This window comes from Biomphalaria glabrata, chromosome 13 (genome assembly GCF_947242115.1).
Source record: "Biomphalaria glabrata chromosome 13, xgBioGlab47.1, whole genome shotgun sequence".
In the NCBI taxonomy this organism is placed as follows: Eukaryota; Metazoa; Mollusca; class Gastropoda; family Planorbidae; genus Biomphalaria; species Biomphalaria glabrata.
In genome coordinates, this window is record NC_074723.1 from 15,340,290 (window position 1) to 15,362,868 (window position 22,579).

Sequence of the window (22,579 nt, forward strand, 5' to 3'; positions counted from 1 at the left end):
AATGTTTGCTTTAGTTTCATTATCATTATGTATTATGTTATGTTCATCTTTTAATGGCGCTACGCCTGTTGTTTCCATTTTCTTAGACTTAATGTATGACCATAGGTTTTTGTTGTTATCTTTAGATATTACATTGTTTATGTATTCACTCTGCAGCTGTCTGCTTACTTTTTGGGTTAAGTGTTTAATTTTTATATACTTTTTGTAAACTCTTTCTGCATTAGTTTCTTTAAATTTTCTATAGAGGTTTTCCTTCTGTTTACAAAGCTTCTTTAGTCTATTATTAAACCAGCATTTATTTATTTTGTTTGATGTGTATTTAGTTGGTATATGATTTTCTATTATGCTTTTAAGATGGTTTTATTATTCAAATCCATGTTGCTTGATAAGATGAGCAAATAAATATTGTATGTATCTTCAGGATCTGTGCCTAGCTGCATTTCAAACGAAAGAACGCCTCTGTTAAAATGGTTCAAACAAAAGAGTCCCAAACATCAAGAAGTCTTGAAAAAACCTGGTCAAAAACATAGAAAATGCAATCTACTCAAAGTTCTATCATTTGCATTCGGGTTTGAAGTTATAATTTCATACATCTGTAAGGCAATTTCAGATGTGTTACAATTTGTAGGGCCATTTCTTCTAAGGTTAGCCAAACTGAGTTGCTAAAAAATATTCGAGATCTAGATCTATCTATAGATATAGAGACTAGAGATAGATTATACTAAATTATAGATAGATCTAGATAGGATTATCAATATCATTAGTTTATGATTAGTCCATTAGAAAATAATTAGATTATTAGCCTAGGTTTTGGTAATCAATAAATCATGTAGATCTAGACTATAATAATTGTATAGACATGATAAAGGCCTGATATATCAATCATATAAATAGTAATAATTATAATTTATACTGATAATATATAGTGATATTAGATGTAGATCTCTAGATATATCTAGATCTAGACTGACTAGACCTACTATGAATTACTATTATTAGACTCTAGATCTATATATACTTAAATTTTATATATTATATAGATCTAGATCAGTCAGGGGTTCTCAACCTGTGGATCGCGATCGACCAGCTTGGGGGTCGATTGATGATTTGCCAGGGGGTAGCCAAAGACCATCGAAAAAATTGATTGTTTTTGTCTATTCTTCTATTGCTGTGTGTGTGGGGGGTCGCGGCAGAGTGGTGGGTTATAAAAAGGGTCGCTGAGCTTAAAAGGTTGAGAACCGCTGATCTAGATCAAGCTATAGTATAGGTCTAGATCTAGATAATATAATAATATAAGGAAAATGACATTGATTATCATTGAACATGATAAATTATCATAAATGCATCAAATGATAATTTGTGAAAGAACAATTGTGAATACTTTTGGATGAAATTTCATCATACTTTCCAAATTTGACACCGGTTGCACTTGCCAGAGGTCCATTCACAGTCAAAGTTGAAGATGTTCCAAAGACAAAGAGTTTATTGAACTCATTAATAATGATGATGTAGCAAAAAATGATTTGATTTTATTGTCAGTAGCACAATCTGGATTTGGTGTTTGCAGTCATAACCCAATTTGTCTGTATTGCACCTACCCTCCTTTTTCATTTTCAATAATATATTTTTGGGTAACATGGGTTTTCCAGCCTGTTAGTTATCAAGTAAGGCTGCTACATACAGAAAAAGACTTGATGCAGAACATGACATACATTGTGATCTTGCAAAGACTGTCCCAAGAACCCAATGTGAAACTGTTGCAACAATTGTAGCAATGTAGTGTACTATTATTACCCTGATCAATATCCATGCTCCTCCATGCTTTTGAAATTGTCACATACATGTATGGAATATGGTGGATACCAAATAGAAAAGTTAATGAATGCATGCCATAAAATTTTATTTAATTGGAATTTAATTATATTTCAAGACTATATGGCAATGATGTATTGTGTTATGATGAACCATAAAACTTTGGCAATACATCCACATTTGTATTATGGTTTTATACCATTAGCAAAAGCACAGTTACTTAGGCATATGAACAAAAATAATTTTACTGTTGAGGGTTGCAGCATAGTTGGGAATAGTTAAAAGGATCGCTAAAAAGTCGGGATCTAGACTCTAGCTAGGTCCTCTTGGCTAGGCTATGCAGTAGTTCACAGTACTTGATCTCATAATTTGGCTATTCAACCCTGTTCAATTATTGTATTCTTCCTTAAATAAATTTTATACTTCTTTAAGTTCTTATGTATAGATTCAATTCTAAATTGCAGACATTCCTTCTAAGAGATTCTGTAATTGTTAATTATCTATAGACAGGATTACTAAGCTAAACACTTCCAAGTCATTTGATTTGTAAAAATTTCTTTTAATAAACCCTAATGCTTTGATTGATTTTTAAAAGATTTTTTCAATAGGGGGATTCCATGATAACTTTTCATTTATCATCACTCCTTAATCTAGATCTAGATTCTAAGTATTTAGAGATTTTAAGTCTGTGTAACTAGTTTACCATGAATAAAATAAGTAGACTCTAGATCTGGTTTTTGTTTTATTTTTTTTTTTAATTGGCATTTTTCTGGATGGAAATACATGCTCCAATTGGATACCCACTTCTGTAATTCATGTAATTCTCTCTATATAATTTCAGTATCTAGTGTGGTTTTTATTGTTCTATAATATATTATGTAATCTTCTACAAATAGTCAACTTATGTTCCTGAAGTTATGCAATTAGCTAGGTCTTTTATGTAAATTAGAAACAGTAGTGGACCCAAGAATGCTCCTTGAGGCACACCTGAATTTACTTTTATGGTGTTGTACATTATTTTATACTGTGACACTCCATAGCAACATATAATAATTTTAACTTGTTTATATTAATAATTTTCAGAGGATTGATTTTAAATATACAAAGTTCATCTGATCATTCAAAATGGCAAGGTTTTGTGTTAGCTACGGCCATGTTGTTTGGGTCCTGGATGCAAACGATTTTTTATCATCAACATTACCATCTGGCTATAAAGTCAGGAATGAGAATGCAATCTGCTTTAATGGTAGCCATCTACAAAAAGGTTGGTTGTACTACAAAATATAGTAGGAATAGAAATCAGCATTTTTATTTAAGAAGATGAGGGTGGACAATTTAGCTCAAATTTTAATATCATAAAGAAGAAAGCAATTAATAGCTTTGTGCTTTGCTATATTGTCTTTAAATAATGAGCCAATAAATGGATTGTTTTACTCTTCAAACATAATTTTTCTTAGTCCAATAGACTAGTTTTTATAGTTATTTGGTTGCATTTGAATGGATTTATCATATTCTGAATAAGAAACTAATTATAAATAAAATGGAACAAGTAATATTGATGTTTTTTTTCTATGATTAATTTGATGATTAATTTCCTCTACCAGGCTCTTAGTTTAAATTTTTATAGGAAAAAGTCTAATGCAAAGAGAGAAGTGGTTTCCCTGACCTTGGTTGACTGTCAAAAGGTTCAGGACCTAATAACATACATATGGATGGTTTGGTCAATACCACTGCAGGTAAAATAATAATGAATGATTTGGCTTGTGCTGAGTAGGTTGTCCTAATTCCTTGTCATGTAGTATTCTTTAGATTTATGTCCACAAAGAGAAAAAAATTTGACACATCATTTTGATGAATTTAAGTTTGTTTTTTTTTAATTCTAGTTCAACTTTACTAATTAGCAACTTCCTCAAGAAAAAATATTGATTGCATTGAATACTTCTCACTTACATTCTTTTGGGAAAGTATTAGTAGAAGATGGTTTGTCTTTTGAAACATAGTTGTAAGGTTTTCAATATTTATTGAAGATGAAAATATTGGTAAAAAAATAATAAATAAATATATTTAAAATAAATTTTTGGACTACAATAACTCTTTTCATAGGTGATGTTTTCCCTTAAATATACAAAAATAAATAGTATAACACTGAGTGGTACATATTTGAATGCTGTTTGAAATCAAGTGATATAAATATATTTGTGCATTCCTTGTACAGACTGTATTTGATGTTTCAACAATATATTTTTATATAGATTATACTGGCTATGCTTAGTCTTTGGTATGTACTTGGTTTGCCAGCAATGGTAGGTCTTGGCTTGATGATGTTACTGGTTCCTTTGAACTGTATCATGGCCTCTAAACAGCAAAGATTGCAGAGTCAGAATTTTCTTTGGAAAGACCAACGCTTGAACATGGTGAAAGAGGTCCTTTCAAGTATCAAGGTCTGAAAATTTTAATTATTTAATTCAATAGCATTTTTTTTTATATACTTGTTGACAAAAATAATAATTATTTGACTGGTACTTAAAGAAATTGAATAATCTGTTTTATTGCAATCTTCCTTTATGTTTTTGACAAAGCTTTAACTTTATTTTTTTCATTGTTTTGTTCTTTAGTTATAATTTTTAAGTGATAATGTGCATTTTGCTAACTCAATACTTAGTCTACAATATGCCCATATCAATGAATGACTTTAAGCTTTTTTTTTAGTTTTATTTCCAATAATATTTTGCCATATATAAAATAATATGTAAACTGTAAAGGAATCAGAATGTCTGTTATAAGAAAAAGTCAGATAAATTCCATATACTCACAAAAATATCCCCCTAATCTACACAAATGCTTTTCTTTAAGTTTAATAAAATGATTGTGTTAAGTTATATCAAAAATAAAAATAGGAAAACAATAAATCTGATAAATGCTTTCTTTTTGGACTCAAGGTTTTAAAACTTTATGCCTGGGAAGAAACTTTTCAAAACAAAATAAATAAGTTTCGACAGAAAGAGATGCAAATCCTAAGAAAACTGGCTTGCTTAAATGGATTACTTTTATCTGTCTGGATATCTGCTCCATATTTGGTAAGTCAGAAACTTAAGATTTTTAAATAACATTTTCTACTTCTTATCTTAAAAGAAAAAAAATAATTATATAATATTGTGTATATAAGCAGGGCAAAAGCATTCAGGATAAATTGTAACGGTAATGCTAGTTAATGTGTCATTAGATATTTGAGAAGTGTAAGGAAAATGCATTGGTATGATAATGTAAACAAAAAAATAAAATATATGTGATGTATGAAAAAAAAAAGTCAAATAATTAATTAATAAATAAATTATTGCTTTTATATAGCGCTACTTTCATACTTAAAGCATGCTCAGTGGGCTATGGTCCAATCTCATCTTTGGACCAGTTGGGGGAGGGAGTATCTGGGAGAAGGTTTTTCCATGCTGCCTTTAGGTGCTCAGTTGAAGTGCCAAGTTGAAGTGTACTTAGCCTCTTGACCATGCATTCCACATTAATCTATGAAAAAAAAATGAAATTAGTTAAACAGAGTTACAGACATTGGATTGGAATATCCAGACTTAAAATATCTGGAGGAATTCCCTTGAGAATATGTCAATGCAGTATACTGGATGTGGCTGTGAGGACAGGATGGTAATGAGAACTAAAAAGATTGGCCTAGAAGGCAAAGAGGGGTGTATTTTGAATATAGCCATATGCTATAGAACACAATGATCAATGATAATAGTCATGAACTTAAAAGACACATAAGCATATTTTTGAGATAATAGAAATGTTGATGTAATAGAGATGACGGATAAAAATTGATCCATTGATAAGTTAATAAACAAAATTTACCTTTAGACTTCTTTGACATAACAAATTACCTACAAAATGTTTAACATTTTTTTAGATTTGATCGTAAAGATTTATCAAGTATTTTTCTTCATACCAGAAGAATCATCATGCATGCACTGATCTATATACTATTATACTCTTAGTGGCTTAAGATATATATATATATAACTTATGATAACTAATGTTTCTGATGTTCCCTCAGAATTGAAGTCCAATGATGACAGGGATGGCAGTGGGCAGGGTATGAACCTGTGACCATTGAGATGACTGAAAGCCAGTCCAGCGTGTATACTGCACGACCGGGCGGCTATCCAACAGCCCTCAGCCCCATAACCATCAGACTATTAAGAGTCAACTGTATTTCTGTTACATTCTCATGACACATGTTTGAAGAGTGGCTAAGAATAGGAATGGGGAAAAAAATAGAGAGAAAAATTTGATAATCTTATAGTTCCTCTCCTCATTGATTCAACAAAATACAGACCAAATGAAAGAAAGACTAACCTTGATGCTTTCCTTGACTTACATTATAACAATGCTAATTTTTGGAGAATATGTGCTCATTCCTACATGATCTTAAGCACTTGATTTTTCATCATTAGATAATATAATCTTGAATCCTGTTTTTTTATTTTACTTGCAAAGGCTTGTCTGGTCTCTTTCGGCACCTACCTGGCATCTGACTTAAGTTTGATATTGACTCCTGATATGGTCTTTGTCACAATAGCCTTGTTCAACATTATACAGTTTCCAGTTTCTTTTATACCCGAGATGATTGCCTTGATAACTCAAGTAGGAATTCATCATTTTAAGATTTTTTAGTAGGCTTTTCTCATTATTTCAATCATTCTCACTTTCTTAGTGCATTCTGTGACTCTTTCTTAACATTAGCAATATCATTCCCACATCTACTATCGAATCACAACAGTGTTGGCTAAATCAAGTCCAGGCTGTAACTTATTATTTTCATTAAAAAGTCTTTAGTAGACCTACTATCATTATTTTTCATGTTTTTAATTATTGCCATCATTTAAAAATAAAAAAAAAAATTTTATTGTGAAGTTGGGGCCGTGGTGGCTGAGTGGCAAAGTGCTTGGCTCTACCCAGGGTTCTTAGGTTTGAATCTCAGTGTAGACTGGCGTTTTGAAATAGAAATTTTTAGGGTGCCAAACTCTAATGGGTACCAATATTAGTTGGGGAAAGTATAGGCAATTGTTTATTGTGCTGCCCACATGACCACGTTAACTGGTGGCCATAGTAACATAGAATCCTGGACATAATGTAAAGTAAACTATAGAAGATTTGTAATCAATGAATTCACAATCAATGGAAACAATGTTTTTAAGTATGTGTATAATGTATTATTATTTGTGATTTTTTATATAGGCTGTTTCTTCTGTTAGAAGAATTGAAGATTTTCTATGCCAAAGTGAGATAGACAAATCACACTATGACAGACTAGGAACAAAAGGTAAAGATATCATTTACATTCTATACCATTTTAGACACTTTGCCAACTGTGTTTTAAAAGTCAATAAACATAAGACTCACCAGTAATCACTTGGTGTGTACTACAGTGTTTTTCCTACCAAATTATATTGTTACATTTCAATTGAGACCATAAAACAAGTAAATCAATACTGCTGAGAAATACCACGTCTGCTTTTTAAAATCTGTGGTATGTTTCTACTAAAATATTGTGAATTGTGATTCGTAAAATGAGTAACAAGAATTATGATTCTCAATACAAGGGGCTAATTTATTTTATAATTTAATGATTTTAAGAGAACAGTACGGGTTCTGAAAAATAGAATTATTTATTTAAGAAATAGGGCCTACTGTTTTAAGCATTTTCTTTCATTCCCAAAAGTACTAGGTCTTAATCCTAATAAACATTTTTTATTTAGCATTTGGATCTTATATTGTTTAACTCTTTCTCTCCGTAATTATTTACCACATTCTGGTGGAATCAACGCTGGTATCGTCAGTTAGGAGAGAAAGAGTTAAATCATAACTGAACCCTTAGATCCAAACAGAACCATTTTTAATGTTAATTGAAATGATGTTTGCACATTTAGATTGTGCTGTGTCTATCAAGAAAGGCATTTTCTCCTGGAATTCCAAGGATAACTTTAGACTTAGTGGGTGAGTGCAGTAAATAAAGTAGTTTTAAATTTCATTAGTTATTTTGTTTTATACATAATTAATCAACTTTCAATCCAATTTTCTCTTTAAGTTTACATATTTTACAACTCTTGTACAACTTGTATGTATAATTTTCATTTATTAAGATTATAATCAGTATACAGAGCCACTTCTAAAAAGGCTTTTTTTTTCTTTACATAACTTTACATGTTTACACACTTTACATGCTGGAAACTTGGACAAAAACAACAAAAATGTTTGCTAGAAATTATATAGTCCAGTCCAATGGATCTCAGTTTGTTGAGAATTACAAATCATTTATACAGATTGCGTACCAGTCTATATCATTTTGTGCTATGAAAATATAGTCCCTAAGGTTTTACTTAGGGGCAGACTACTTCATCATTTTATTGAGGTAGTAATTTCTTTCTTTCTCAATGTATAAAAAAAGTTGTGATTTTTATTAAAATATTGATGACTCTGTTGAATACACTATAATTTTATTGTATTTGATTATAAACAGAATCAACTTGGAGATCCAACATGGTTCCTTTGTTGCTGTTGTCGGGTCTTCTGAGAGTGGCAAGTCTTCATTGCTGTCTGCTATACTAGGGGAGACTACTTGTCATCAAGGACATGTTAGCACTTTGGTAATTAATAAATATCATTTCTTTTTAAAAAAGAAATGTTCTTGATTGTTTGCATTACAGTCTTAAAAATCTTAATTCAAATCAAACTTTACATTTAAGATAATTAATATGTTTATTTATACTTATTGCCTTTATATTTATTATACAGAGTAGGCCTATATATTTTCAGAATGAAAAGATACACATAGAATAGAATAGAAAAATATAAATTTAAACTTGCTAAAATTATAGCTGTACTCATAAGTACTATAAATATATACAAATTATTAATATTCTCTTAATTTGAAAAATATATATATATATATAAGGCCCTTATATATTATTTATATATCATATATTTTTATAAATCGAATGGTCAAAAAAATTTCTATACATTTTATTACTTATAACATTTTCAAATTTATTTTCTATCTTTATTTTGTAGAATCATATTGCATATGTGCCCCAGAAGTCCTATATACAAGATTGCTCCCTAGAAGAAAATATTTTGTTTGGGGCTAGCATGGACTTCAAAAGATATAACAAAGTCATAGAAGCATGTGCTCTGAGACCTGAGCTTGGTAACACAGAGATGGATGAGGAGGTGACAGTTTAATTGTTTGTTTTATTCATTTATGCATGTTTTAAAAAAAATAGATGTCAGTGAAACAGAAACTACATGAAAGGATTTATGATTCATACTTAATTGGTATCTACCTTTTACCATTCTAGTTTCTTAAACTATTCTCAGATCAACTTTTATTTTATCCATACAATCCTATGTTTTTAATCCTTTTCAAAACCCCATCTCACCACAATCCCTTTCTATAAAATAAGAAGACACACATCTATGTTCATACAATCACATACCATTCTTCTATCAACTCCTATCCAGTCTACAGAATCTTGTTTCGGGTACAATATTTTATCCATTCATATTTTATATTCTGAGTTTTAAGTTATTTTAGTATTGTAATAACTTAAGTGAGGCAACTCAACGAGGACATAGACGTTTATTTACATAGAGACATGACAAACACAAAGGGCATCTGCCTTGAGTACAGCATCTCCATATTGGCTCTCTACTTGGGCAGAAATCGTTAGTCTCCTAATGTCAACATCCGACTTGCTTAGTCACAGATAGTGCGCACCTTCTTTCTGCACTATCTTGGATGGCGGTGCGCATGGCAAAGTCATAACATTGCCCCCGTCTTAGCACTTTTCGCCCCGAAAAGAAACACTGCAGCTGAGGTTTGACAGTTCAGGTGGAGGTCGATCCGTGGGAGCCACAGACGGCAGGGAGCCTGTTGCCCACGAAGCCATCTGCACAGTATTCCGTGGCCGTCGCTTCCTCTTCCTTCAGTTGGCCAGTCTACGCTTGAGACGATGTCGTGGTCGCTGCTTCAACCTCATGACGATAGTCGCTGATGCCAGCCAGATGACACAGGGAGAGTTAGTGGAGGTCATGGTTGCCAGCCACGTAACACAAATGGAGGTTGTGGCAATCTTTGTAGATTCCAGGGTTGTTGTTCCAAGACGCTGAGTCAGCGGACCTTTTCCATGGATGTCTCGTGACACAGTTGTAGGCCCACTGGTAGCCATGGTTTCAGGCACATAGTCTTTCTCAGCCTCATCTGTAAGGTATGCCGATGAAGCATCCTTGTAATGTTCTTCCACCGCTACATCAGGTTTCGCTGGAATTAATTCACAACCGTTCAAGTCACTCTCTCTGATGTGGGCAGAAGTACACATTTCTGTCAAGTTCAGATCTTGTAGCTGGGTTTCTTGGCATGGGCACTGTCCCCGCATGGCGCCGCATATACAGTTCATGTCAATCGTCTGGATGCAGTTGCCAAGCATCGAGTTCTCTCTTATGCCGCTGCCAAAGTCAAATTCGTTGTTTCTGTCTCGGCCATTGTTGGGGCCCGTATTCACAATTTCACCCGACGTCATCCAAGGCAAGGAATCAGAAACGGTCTTCAGGCTTTCATGGTTTGAATTCTCGTCAAAGGTACTGACAGATAAACAGAGGTCTTTAAGGTCCACAGCAGAAAGCTTGGACGCAGACCCAACGTTGTCTTGATCTGTCCGGCTCGTTGAGGTACTGGTAACAGGTACAACAGGAACAAATACTTCAGGCACATAACAGACTTCTCTTGTTTCTTCATTTGTTTCTTTCCTTTCGATTTGAAACATACCGTTCAGATCGTCGCAGCAATCGTCGTCACGTTACTCGCCTTGAAAGTCACCCGCGACAGACTTGCCCACAACACAGTCACAGACGGCGCTCCAATCCCCAGCGCCTCCATCACCACTGTTTGTGCAGCCACAGTCCTGACCAGGCAACTGCTCCTTCCCTAACGAGTTTATTCCTCCTTTTGCTTGCGACACAGTGTTATCACTTTGGTCTATTTGGCCGTCTACTGGCAACACACTTTCATCTACTTTGTTCCACATCATGCTCCTCATCATATTCCTAATCATGTTCAATTGTTCCTTTAATGCATCCCCACAGTCTTGGATCTTGCCCATTACATCACAATCCCAGGCTCAATTTCAAATTGATAAGTCTCCGGATCTTTCTCTTCATCGATCAGAGCTTGCCGCAGACGAGCCGTGAGCGTTTCCCTGCTACCGACAGGTTTTAAACCTGGGTCTCGAAGCTCTTGTCTTAGCTCTTTAATTAAGAGCTGATGTAATAGCTTCAACGATGCCATAGAGATCTAATCCTACCTCCTCTCGTTGAGTTGCCTATAAATCCCACTTCTGACACCAATTGTAATAACTTAAGTGAGGCAACTCAACGAAGACATAGACGTTTATTTACATAGAGACATGACAAACACAAAGGGCATCTGCCTTGAGTACAGCATCTCCATATTGGCTCTCTACTTGGGCGGAAATCATTAGTCTCCTAATGTCAACATCCGACTTGCTTAGTCACAGATAGTGCGCACTTTCTTTCTGCACTATCTTGGATGGCGGTGCGCATGGCAAAGTCATAGCAGTATTTTAATGTAGCTTTTTTTACATTTGTCATTTTAAATCAAGTCACTTTTAAAAAACAATTATTTAAAGTTGGCAAATGGAAAACATTTGCTGTTGGATAATGTAAAATTGTTTTACATTTTTTTGTTAACTAGAACTGATCCAATGTATATCTTTCAGGTCCTAAATCTGAACTGTGATCAGGAAAAGAAGGTCTGTTTGGCCAGAGCTCTGTATTCAAATGCTGACCTCTACATTCTAGATGACCCACTGAGAGATCTTGACCCACAAGATGACAAACACATTTATCAGAAGGTTCTATCACATAAAGGGTTGATGAAAAACAGGGTTGGTGTGTGTATATTTTGAGAATTTAAATTTACATCATTTAAGATTCTCTCTCATTTATGGTGCACCTACTCTTACAGAAATGGTACTTAGACCATTGTTGTGGCAATTCTAAGAGTGCTCTAAATGACCAGAAAGCAGTAGATTTGATATATGAAAACAAAAAATCTTTTCGTGAATTTCAAACAGCAATACAAAAAAATCAAGAAACATTATCATTTCTTATTTTATTAAAAAGAAAATGTTTTTATTGAATTGTTCATCCTCTAGGTCATGGATATATCACTTTTAGCAAGTAGTTTTAGAAATTGCCTTTCAATGTTGTACTTCTATTAACTCAGCATTAGAGCTACCATTTATCAGACCAATATTAAAAGTATTAATACATAAAGCTTGCATTGTAAAAGTATATAAGTATTTTTTTTTTTTTTAAACCAGACTCGAATCATGTCTACAAATTCCATCCATTGGCTGCCTCTTGTTGACGTTATTGTAGTCATGCAGGATGGTCGTATTAGTGAAATGGGCTCATATCTTGAACTCATGAAGACTCGTGGGCACTTGGCACAATATCTGTTCAATATTTTGAGAGATGATCTGGAGTCCAAGGCTGTAGAAGATGATGAAGGTATTAGTCTTTAAAACTACTATTCATCAGTCATTATATTTTTACAAAGCTTATATCAACTCACTCTGTCTGTCTGTCTGGTAAAAAGTTTGTACACGTTATTTCTCCCACAACTGATCTCAGATTAAGCAGAAATTGGCACAATTATTTCTTATACCTGACAACATAAGAATTAATAACAAAAAAAAACCCAATTAGTTAATTAAATATTGATAATAAATATTTTTTTGGTATCTTGAACAAGGGAAAGAAATTGTAATGACTGAAGTGGTGGTATAAGCTGAATAAGTCCCTTTTATATAGGTCATTGTCTGAGTCTTAGTGAACACAAACCTGAAAAATAGACGAGACTATAGAAACAATAGATCACTATACAATCTCCCATGTTCATAAGTTCTCTACTAGCAGAGTGGTTACTGTGTTGGCTTGAGAAACCTGAGCAGACTTGAACCATGTGTTGGAATCCAGGTGGTTTCCACTTTTTTTTAAAGCTTTATAAATGCTTTTTATTGTTAGTCTAGATCTATTACAAATTTAATTACATGACTGATCCAAACTAATTGATAAAAGTACACTTAATGTAAGCTTTTTTTTTTAAGTATTTTCTTGTTCTGTATCTGTCCTGGGTTTACTTGTTAAAACATTAAAACAAGGGTATTTTTGGGGACTCTCAGTTGGCACAATTATTGTTAAAAATTATTTTTTATTGTGATCAATAATGTCCTGAATACATTGATTTGTTGGGAGATGGGTATATTGTTGGAATTTTATGCTTATGTCCAAATGAGAAGAGCTGTGTACTTCAGTTGTAGGAAAAGTGATGTAGGCAAATATTGATTTGCATTGGATGTCTTGTTTAGTGGAACATGTGAAATCTTTTAAATCTTTAAAGCTTTCATTCTGTACAGAGCAAAAAAAAAATCCTAAGCACTTTCAGTTCTTACAATAACACTGCATTTGTAACTTGGTAAGAAATATACCATAGAAATGTTGCTATAAGCATACCATATTTTGTGCATATAACCTGTGTTGTGGGTTATAATATTTTTTACAAATAAATGGAAACTGTGCAGAGTATACAAAGGTGCAGGTTTTACAAAATTTGTTTTATGCATAAACATAACATTAATGAGCTATGGACATATTGGTGGGTCTTTATACAACATACTACAGATATGAAACAACATAATACAGGTATGACTGTAGGCTTGTATTTCATCTGTGTGTTGTGCTCTATTGGTTGCTTGTTAGAACAATATCTGAAGCATGGTTGCATCTCGAAGGACAGGAGTATGATGGGCAATAACTTTATGTACCGGTAGTTTAGGTAGTTTACTGCAAGTTACTCCTTGCACATGGGGGGTATATAAAGGTGTAGGTTGTACGATTTTGCTTTTACTTATTTTTCTTTTGTGTAGCCTATACATGTGTGCTGGGTATGTGAGTATGTGGGGTATATGCGCAAAAATTTTTGAAAATTAATTTCTCATTTTAGTTCAGTTCACCGTATTTATAATTAAATTAGTGATGTCTTGGTGGAAATAGTTTCATCATAGCAGGGTCCACTGAGAAGTTGTAAAAAAAGATATGACCTTTGCTTGATTTATTTATGATTTATCTTTAAATATTATAATGTTATTTGTGTTTTGACATTTCAGCTTTTTAAACAAATAATTAAAAGATGTAGATCTATAATAACTAGGCTTTGAAAATGCTGGTTTGAATATATTGGTAGCAATTTTGGATTTACTACTAGTATTTAAATTTCCAAATTTGTAGGTTTATTTTATTTTTTCTGTTTTAAACAACATTTTTATTAATCTTCTTTATTTGTCTGTTGATGTGAGGAGTTGAGGCATCAATATGGGATTTAGTTTCTTTTGTGCTAGGAACAAAAACATTCTTAAATTTCTTTCTTATTACTCCACATGTTTAAGTCATCATTCACTTTCCCTAAATACTTACTTTCTTTGATGTCCACTAATTAGCTTATTTTTAAAACAGTTATTGTCTTCCATAACAGTACATTCATCAATTGAAAATATCTATATCCTGTCAGGATTTTTACTATTAAAGTTTCAATGAACTATTTAAATTCCCAAATTCTTTTGTACACTTTAGTTCAACAAATGAGAAATAAAATGTGGGAACACGTTAAAGCTGTGAAGAGTCATTCTGAGGACATTGCTGTTGAGGAAGTAATAAACTACTGTAGGACCAGGTCAGAAATTGTTGGAATCATTCCAGTTTTATTTGTTGAATAATTTTTTATGTAATTGAAATTTAAGTTCACATTAATTTATTTTTTCCTTGACCTATGTATTGGATATAATTTCTAAGGTTCGAAATGATGTCAAGTGGCTGTGGTTCTCCACCAGATAAGAAAGAAGAAAAGAAAACTTGCAGGTTAACATCTATGGAGTCTATCAGTGGTGAAAGTCACAGGCTGACAAAGATGGTAGCTATGGATAGTCATAATGTGAGTCTGTCTAGTCACTGTAAGGAAGCAGATAAATTTACAATAATAATTTTTTTTTTTCTCAATTGTTAAATGGCAATTACTGAATATCCTTGTGCTGGCTAATTAAAAAACAAAAGATTTTCTTTTTCTTAATGACTTAATGAATTTTTTTTTATGACAGTAATCATTGATTTGAAACATAAAATACAAAATAATATCATAATATAAGTTGATCTACATTCAGTCAGTCAGTGTTATTATAGAAATAATTTTTATTATAAATGGTTTAAAGTTTAGATAAAGAACTGGAGGATGATTCTTTATATTGTAATCTATTGTATATGTCTTCCACAGATCAGCTTTAGTGCCTATCTCTCGTACATTGGCAATGTTGGTGTATCTTGGACATTTGTTATTTTTATAATCTTCCTCTTCCACCAGGTAAAATAATTTTTTGTAAACTTTTTTTTTTACCTTAGTTAATAAACAAAATACAAATATTTATAGGGGGATAAGAAAAAATATATAGACTATGCAACACATTTGTTGAATTATTTTTAAAAATAGCTTTTTATTTATTTTGTATTTAATATTAAAATGGCACTATAAATGTTTGTTTTGTGATGTCAGAGAGCTCATTCTATTATTGTAGTGTCATAAAGCTTTAAGAGTGTGGGGTTACTATGTTCTCAAAGTGTGTTGCCACAGACTTAGTAGCATAGTGCCAGCAGATGATTATTGTTAGCAGAGTTTAGCTGCATTGTAACATCTTTGAAAACTAAATGACATTCTGGTGATCCAATCTCTCAGTGACTGTCTACATTGCCCAAGTGAAATATCATCACAAGACCTATATAGTGGATTATTTCCATGGACTTCCAAGCTTAGCATGGGTTTATTTATCTTCCAACACCCACTTATGAATTTTTTAGAACAACACCGTGCCAGCTGTTTATTTACAGAAGCTAATGTTCTTTTCCAATAATATGCCTAAGATGCAAGATCTTTTTTCTTATTCATCTTTAATTGTGTGTGTTAAAATTACTATCCAACTTCTGCTCTGACATCAAAATAATACAGTAATTGTATAATTTATCACTAGGTGTCTGGTCTATTGACCAACATATGGCTGACTAAGTGGACAAGTGATCCACGTTTCATTTTCAAGTCAGACAATTTCACTTCTCTAGATATGGTGGATGCAAATAGCTATTATCTAAATTGGTCTGGAGCCCTTGGCATTGCTCAAGGTTGGTATCAGCACTTCTAAGCTTCATGATCCCTTTTTTAATAAGCTTGCTCTGATTAATTTTTGGTTAGGCATTTAATAAAGTGTCATCTTCATTGACTAGCCCTGATTCATAAACAAACTAGTTTGTCACACTCAAGTCAAGGTATCAAACAATGAATATAGTGAATTAATACACAAGTCATGAGCCATAATGTTACTGTCAGCCTAACAAAACAAAAAATTGCACATTTATATGCACTGAAACATAATGTTTATAGAGAAGACATAATAAATAAAGTTAATGTCAGTAAATAATTGAAAAGTTTTATTAATAAATGTAATGTTAGCTAGATTAGTTAATAAATTAGCAAGCAAGTATAAAATGAACACTAAGCTGCAGATTTTGTTTGAAAAAAAGAGGCATGTTGCTAAGTAGTATTTCAGTGACAAAGGCACAGACTATTAATTCAACATTCTATGAGTCCATTCAATGCTTACACATCTTCAGCATTTGTTTGGAAATTAAACTAAATTAATTTTCACTGCTAGACACATGCAATGTTGATGCCAACGAGACTTTTTAAAAAGAATTTTAGCTACTGTATTTGCCCAATAATTTTCTTAAGCTGAAAAGATTCTTTGCTACTCTATAAAGTATAATTGTATGAACATCTTTCTTCATTTGTCATGTTAACTAAATCTTCGTAAGCTATAATTTATCCTTGTCTCTTACAGTTTTATTTGTTGTGACATTTGCATGTCTGGGATCACTGAGGCTGGTGAAGACAGCGGACACAATGCATGCCACCATGTTAGATCATATTCTAAAAGCACCACTGAATTTCTTTGATACAACTTCAACATCTCAGATGGTGAAACACTTTGACCATGATTTAGAAGTTCTTGACACTCACCTACCTTCAGTAGTATTTATGTTTATCATATGTGGCTTCTCTGTGTTTACCATTGTGGTCATCATAAGCATCAATGCTCCCCTTTGTATCAGTGTCATCCTGCCACTGTGTATTGCTTACTTCATCTTACAGGTTAGTAATCTTACAAAATCACAACTTTTAATTTATTCACTTAGGTTTAAGTATTCTTTCAATAAGTATTCTTTCAATATTATTAATTAATTTTCACACAATATAATCATAGGAAACTACTAAAAGAGAGTTGTGTTGTATACTGTTGTTTAGTTTATAAACTTTTGTCATCTTTGTTAGTATTTGAATGATATCAATCCTGACAAATTTTTTTTTTTAAACTTGATAGATTCAAATGATAAAGAAAACATCATTATATGCAGTTGATAAATTACAAAATTGTAAAGTTAATAGAAATATTATTTTCTAAATTCTGTTTAAAGCTAATTCCCTCAGGCCTTAGAATCTTTACTTAATTTTTCTTTGACAGTAAGCAACAATTTTCCCTTTAAAGTATTCTGCTGTTCATAATGTCTATAAAAAGAGTTGTACAAACTAGTTGAGTGAAATTTTCCTATTCTTTGTTATTTAATTTTTAACAAATGACTAATGTTAGGGTAAATAACTAGAGGGACCAAAGTTACTCATAAAACATTTCTTCATATAAAACACAAAGTTTAAAGTCTAAAGTAAGGTTAGAATTATTTTTTTCAGCAATGTTGTTCTTACCACAATTTACATTTATAAATGGTCATAGATTTGGTTGTATCAATTGCTTTAAAAACTCGTATAGGTTTTTTTGTTGTTTTTTTTGTTTTTAAGTTTTATGTGGATATTTAATTATTTAGCTGTTTAACTCTTTCTCTCCTAATAGACAATACCATCTTTGATTTTGCCCATTCTTACAGCCTAATTGATAATATTTTTGTAGATGCTTAAAAAGTCATTTGTTTTGTTTTCATTCCTCCCAAAATGTTTTTTTAATAGCTAATAAATTTTTTTTTTCATTTTCAATGTTTTTACCAAAAATCATGTTTTTAAAGAGTGGGGCTAAAAAAAGCCTATATTTTTCTTTATTAATTATCCATGTGGTTGCGACATAAGATAGTGACCTCAAGACAAATTAATTTAAATGTTTTATATATGTTATACATTTAGTTTTGTGAAAATATGATCAACTGTCATAAAAAAATACTTTTTGTTCAATTTGGATCATAAAATATTACCTTTTTATTTTGGTTTTATAAACATCAGTTTGTTTTGTCTAAAAAAAAAGGTGTGCATACCTTATAAAACATTTTCTGAACACAAACAAAAAAGCTTTTAAAGTTTAGTAATAACAGGGTAGTGAAATACATTTGAGCAAAATGAATGGTTCTGTCAGAACATGGAAAATAATTATGTAGAGAAATAATTAAAATTTTAAAATTAAATTAAAAAAATATATTTCTTTTTTATTTTCCTCCTGTTAGAAATGTTTTGTGTCCACAAATCATCAGCTGAAGAAATTGGATGCTGCTATGAAAGCTCCACTTAATACACACATATCTGAAACATTGGCTGGGATCCACATCATACGAGCATTTGATGTGGCCAGCCGATTTTGTCAGACTTTTAAGGAACTTGTGGACAGAAGTCAGGCGTTTTATTTTGCTGGTGTGACCTCTAATAGGTAATATCATCTTTATAGACATTTTTATCTGCTTAACTGAATAAAAATAAGAATAGGAGATTTACAATACGTTGGTAATAGTGTTATAAATATAGTGTCATGTAGAGGTTTCTAGATAACTAAACTTTTTCAACTCAAATCATCAACTGTCATTTAAAAAAATTTCTGTGAAAAAGTTAATGCCCACATTTTTAAAATGCATAGAAAATTTGTTTTATTCAGTATAAGTTACTTTACTTTGTTATTAACTTATACTGTATTAGAACTTAGGCAGCAAAATTCACTGTCATTTCCTGTACAGATGAAATGATATTTGAATTTGTAATCTTTGTTTAGCATGGCATTAAATACAAATAAACAAATAAATGTTTTTATATAGTGCAACTTTCATGCTTATAGCATGAGTTATGTTCCAATTTTCTTTGTCAACCGGTGGGGATAAGATTTTCCATGCTGTCTTTAGGGCGCTCAGTCAAACACATCTCTGCTTGAGTCAAATGTCTAACTCGAGTCCCCTTTATAGTTGGCCAAGCCCCCTTGATAGGTAACCTATCAGTTTTAGCCTCTCAGCCACACATCCCATTAAAAGTGGAATCCTGACCTCATATCTTTTGAAACTCATTCTCTGTGCATCTCTGGTTCCAAAATATTAAAGTTTCCCTTGAGTTGACTTATAGGTAGAGACTCAGCAATACTACATAATGTCTTTATTTGTTTTATTAGATACAGCTTTTAAGATCTATATGGTGTTTACTTGTACCACAATGTAAATATATTTGGTTAATTTTTTTTTTGCAGGTGGCTAGGTGTCTGGGTTGAAGTGGTCAGCAGTCTAGTTGTTTTTTTTACTATTATTTTCTCTCTTCTAACCCCAAATGTCAATGGTGCACTTATTGGTCTTTCTGTCACATATGCCATGCAGGTATGTCTATGTTTAGCTCTGTGGCTTGTTATTGTTTGTTATATTATATTGTTAAATCATATTTGTTCCCTTTAATATTCTTCACTTCACTTTTTTAAGGATTACTTTATGGTCATTTTTTATCAGTTCATCAGAACAAGCTGAAAATAGCAATTCCTTTTCCCCAGTATTTCATTTTGGTAGCTATCTGAAAAAACATTTGCTGGGAGAAGTGATTTATGGGAAAGTATATAATTTTGAAGGTTTAAAATTATTTCCATTTTTGTCTAAGCCTTGGTCTTATTGTCCTAGATATCACAGGCTTTAAAATGGCTAGTGAGATCATCCAGTGATATGAAATCTAATGTTACCTGTGTTGCAAGTGTCAATAAATACAGGGACATTTCACAAGAGGTAGATTTTTTACATTTTAAGTTAGGGAAAAAAAAACTTTTTTTTAATTTTAAATTTCTCAGTTAAATATAGAAGCATATATCAGTTTTTTTCTACCTCATCAGCTCTCTATATAGCATAGCTTCTAATTAAGAGGTGTTTATTTAACTTTCTATAAAACATTAACTAATCTAATGTGCACCTTGAAGCATTTGAATTCTTTAAACAAACAGCTTTCTGACAAGATTTACTTTTTATAGCCATTTGATTCTATTTTAAACTCTATGATAAGATTTTTTTTGGGTAAGTCTAACAAAACAAATTTTGTTGATATCGGCGACCATTGACATGTTTTATCAAGTGACAGTGGCTTTAATAATTGAAATAAGTTATGATTGATAAATTGAAGAGCAAAAAATTTGTATGTCAAAATTTAGCATTTTGCAGACTAATGACTTTTATTTTTGTTCTTTAATTTACAGGTCTCTCATCACAATGATGTGAGACTTCCTCCTGACTGGCCATCCAGAGGAGAGGTCATTATCAACCAATACTCAGCTAGCTACAACCAAGCCTCAGAGCCTGAGCTAAGGCAAATCACATGCCATATAAAACCAGGTGAAAAGGTACATTGTAAACTTTTTATAGATTTGTAAACAATATACCTCATATACTCAAATTTACAATGTTTTTGCTTTTTTTTTTTTTTTGTTTATTTTAAGATTGGCATTGTGGGAAAACCAGAATCTGGAAAGTTGTCCTTTACCATGGCTCTGCTAAGGATGTTGAATTACTTGGAGGGCGAGATAATTATAGACAATATCAATATATCTGTAATTGGACTTAATGATCTGCGATCAAAGTTGACAATTGTACCTCAGGTAAGTCATAGGACAATGATTAAATTATTTTTAAACATTGGTCAAACTAGTTTCATCATAGGATGGATGGTCTTCATATAAACAGCAGTCTTTCTGCATTGTTCCATGAAACTAAAATTGAATGATGATTGGTAATATTCCATAAGACATAGCAATACAGAAGTCAAATGTATTTTTTTAAAACATGTTCTAGAACTAAATTCCCTTTAATAAATTTGTTTATTAAAATAGCATGTGGTCTTTTCTAGGAAGGTGTACTTCTCTCAGGAACCTTGAGAATGAACCTTGACCCCAAAGGTCAGTACCTAGACCAAGAACTATGGTCAGCCTTGAATTTGTCACATCTGAAGGATATGGTGTCAATTTTGCCTGCAGGCTTAGAAACACATGTTGGTGAACATGGTTTGAAATTAAGGTATGCTACATCCTCCTTCTAAGTAACCCAAATAAAATAACTCTTTATGAAGTTATTCATTAATCAAACTAAATATTTTTTTGTAGGTGTTTTTTTTTTATAAAGTTTTATGTTTTGATACCATGTAATTATAAATCTGAAAAAGGAAATGGAAATACTTTGGTAAAAGTGTAACTGACGGATATAAACAATTTTTTTATTGTACAGTATAGTTGGCCTCCCTCAGCCGTACAATAACTATGGCTCATCTCTTAGAAACTGTGGAGCCCTATTCCCTGCCACATATATAACAAAGGTTGCTATGGTGGTAGAGGAGCCAACTATTTTTTGTTTGGCACACTTTTCTTACAGAGCTGAAGCTGATGCTTTTTCGCTGTCCATAGCTTTCTTGGTAACCATGTATCTCCACATAGTGCAGTCTAGGGCTGTCTTCCTAATAGTCAACATCAATGTCCACTGCTTTGAGATCCCATTAGACTACATCCTCATATTGAAGGTAATACCTTCATATAATTTAATTCAAAACTTGCATAGCCAAACAAAGGGTTCTGACAACGAACTCATTTTATTCAAAATGAAATTAGCCCTTTTTTCACCCTACTTTTAATTGTGCATTGTGGGCATAGAAAAGTTATTGAAATAAAAAAACAGCAACTCAGAATGGAATGTGAGAAGTAGTTTAAAGATCCTTTTGTATTGAGCAAACCATGATTTTGCAAATAAGGTTTTAGTGTATTACTAAGCTTGTTATTTCCCCCTATACTAACTTATTTTAGTACATCCTTTCACTTTAACCAAAGAGGTGTTGTGTGCTAATCTAAAGGTTGTTATGTTAAGTGTGACACCTGTTGTAGCATTTGCTTTTTCTCTTTGATATTTTTTCCACATCAGTCTGCCATTTCTTTGCTCTTTCTTTTTCTTGGCTGGCTTTAATTAAATGCTTATCTTAATAAATGAGACATTTCTAATGTATAACAATATTTACATCCCATGAGAAGCCCTGGTCAAAGGCGACTGCTTTGTTTAGCCAGAGCCATACTCCAGCACAGTAAGGTTGTGATAATGGAAGAGCCTAACTGCAGTGATGAAGAGACAACAGACTCTCAAGTATTAAATACACTGCTACATGGAGCCCTGAGAAACTGTACTATTATCATCATTGCACAGACTATCAACACAATGATGGAATGTGACAGGTGAGTCAATCATGTTTTATGAGGCTTTCTCAAATGTAAATAAAGGGAGTGAAGTTGCAAAGTGTTTTAAGCACTCTGTTTCTGAACTGTAGGGT

General features: G+C 32.2%; 1 protein-coding gene across 3 annotated transcripts in view; it reads left to right on the plus strand.

Annotated features, from left to right (window-relative positions):
- LOC106057451 (multidrug resistance-associated protein 1-like) overlaps positions 1 to 22,579 on the plus strand; it is a 56,625-nt gene that overhangs the window by 28,396 nt on the left and 5,650 nt on the right. The window contains exons 9-32 of one of the 3 annotated variants that reach the window (XM_056007994.1): positions 422 to 644; positions 2,896 to 3,076; positions 3,417 to 3,548; positions 4,065 to 4,253; positions 4,752 to 4,889; positions 6,316 to 6,462; positions 7,057 to 7,141; positions 7,749 to 7,815; positions 8,339 to 8,465; positions 8,890 to 9,048; positions 11,613 to 11,780; positions 12,219 to 12,408; positions 14,530 to 14,629; positions 14,749 to 14,887; positions 15,224 to 15,310; positions 15,972 to 16,119; positions 16,836 to 17,146; positions 18,499 to 18,698; positions 19,497 to 19,620; positions 19,912 to 20,013; positions 20,475 to 20,618; positions 20,715 to 20,873; positions 21,122 to 21,288; positions 22,287 to 22,484. In XM_056007994.1, the coding sequence (XP_055863969.1) occupies positions 422 to 644; positions 2,896 to 3,076; positions 3,417 to 3,548; positions 4,065 to 4,253; positions 4,752 to 4,889; positions 6,316 to 6,462; positions 7,057 to 7,141; positions 7,749 to 7,815; positions 8,339 to 8,465; positions 8,890 to 9,048; positions 11,613 to 11,780; positions 12,219 to 12,408; positions 14,530 to 14,629; positions 14,749 to 14,887; positions 15,224 to 15,310; positions 15,972 to 16,119; positions 16,836 to 17,146; positions 18,499 to 18,698; positions 19,497 to 19,620; positions 19,912 to 20,013; positions 20,475 to 20,618; positions 20,715 to 20,873; positions 21,122 to 21,288; positions 22,287 to 22,484 (3,685 nt within the window). Of the gene's footprint in view, positions 1 to 421; positions 645 to 2,895; positions 3,077 to 3,416; positions 3,549 to 4,064; positions 4,254 to 4,751; positions 4,890 to 6,315; positions 6,463 to 7,056; positions 7,142 to 7,748; positions 7,816 to 8,338; positions 8,466 to 8,889; positions 9,049 to 11,612; positions 11,781 to 12,218; positions 12,409 to 14,529; positions 14,630 to 14,748; positions 14,888 to 15,223; positions 15,311 to 15,971; positions 16,120 to 16,835; positions 17,147 to 18,498; positions 18,699 to 19,496; positions 19,621 to 19,911; positions 20,014 to 20,474; positions 20,619 to 20,714; positions 20,874 to 21,121; positions 21,289 to 22,286; positions 22,485 to 22,579 lie in introns of those variants that run through there. The other 2 variants (XM_056007995.1, XM_056007996.1) reach the window with 2 other exon arrangements.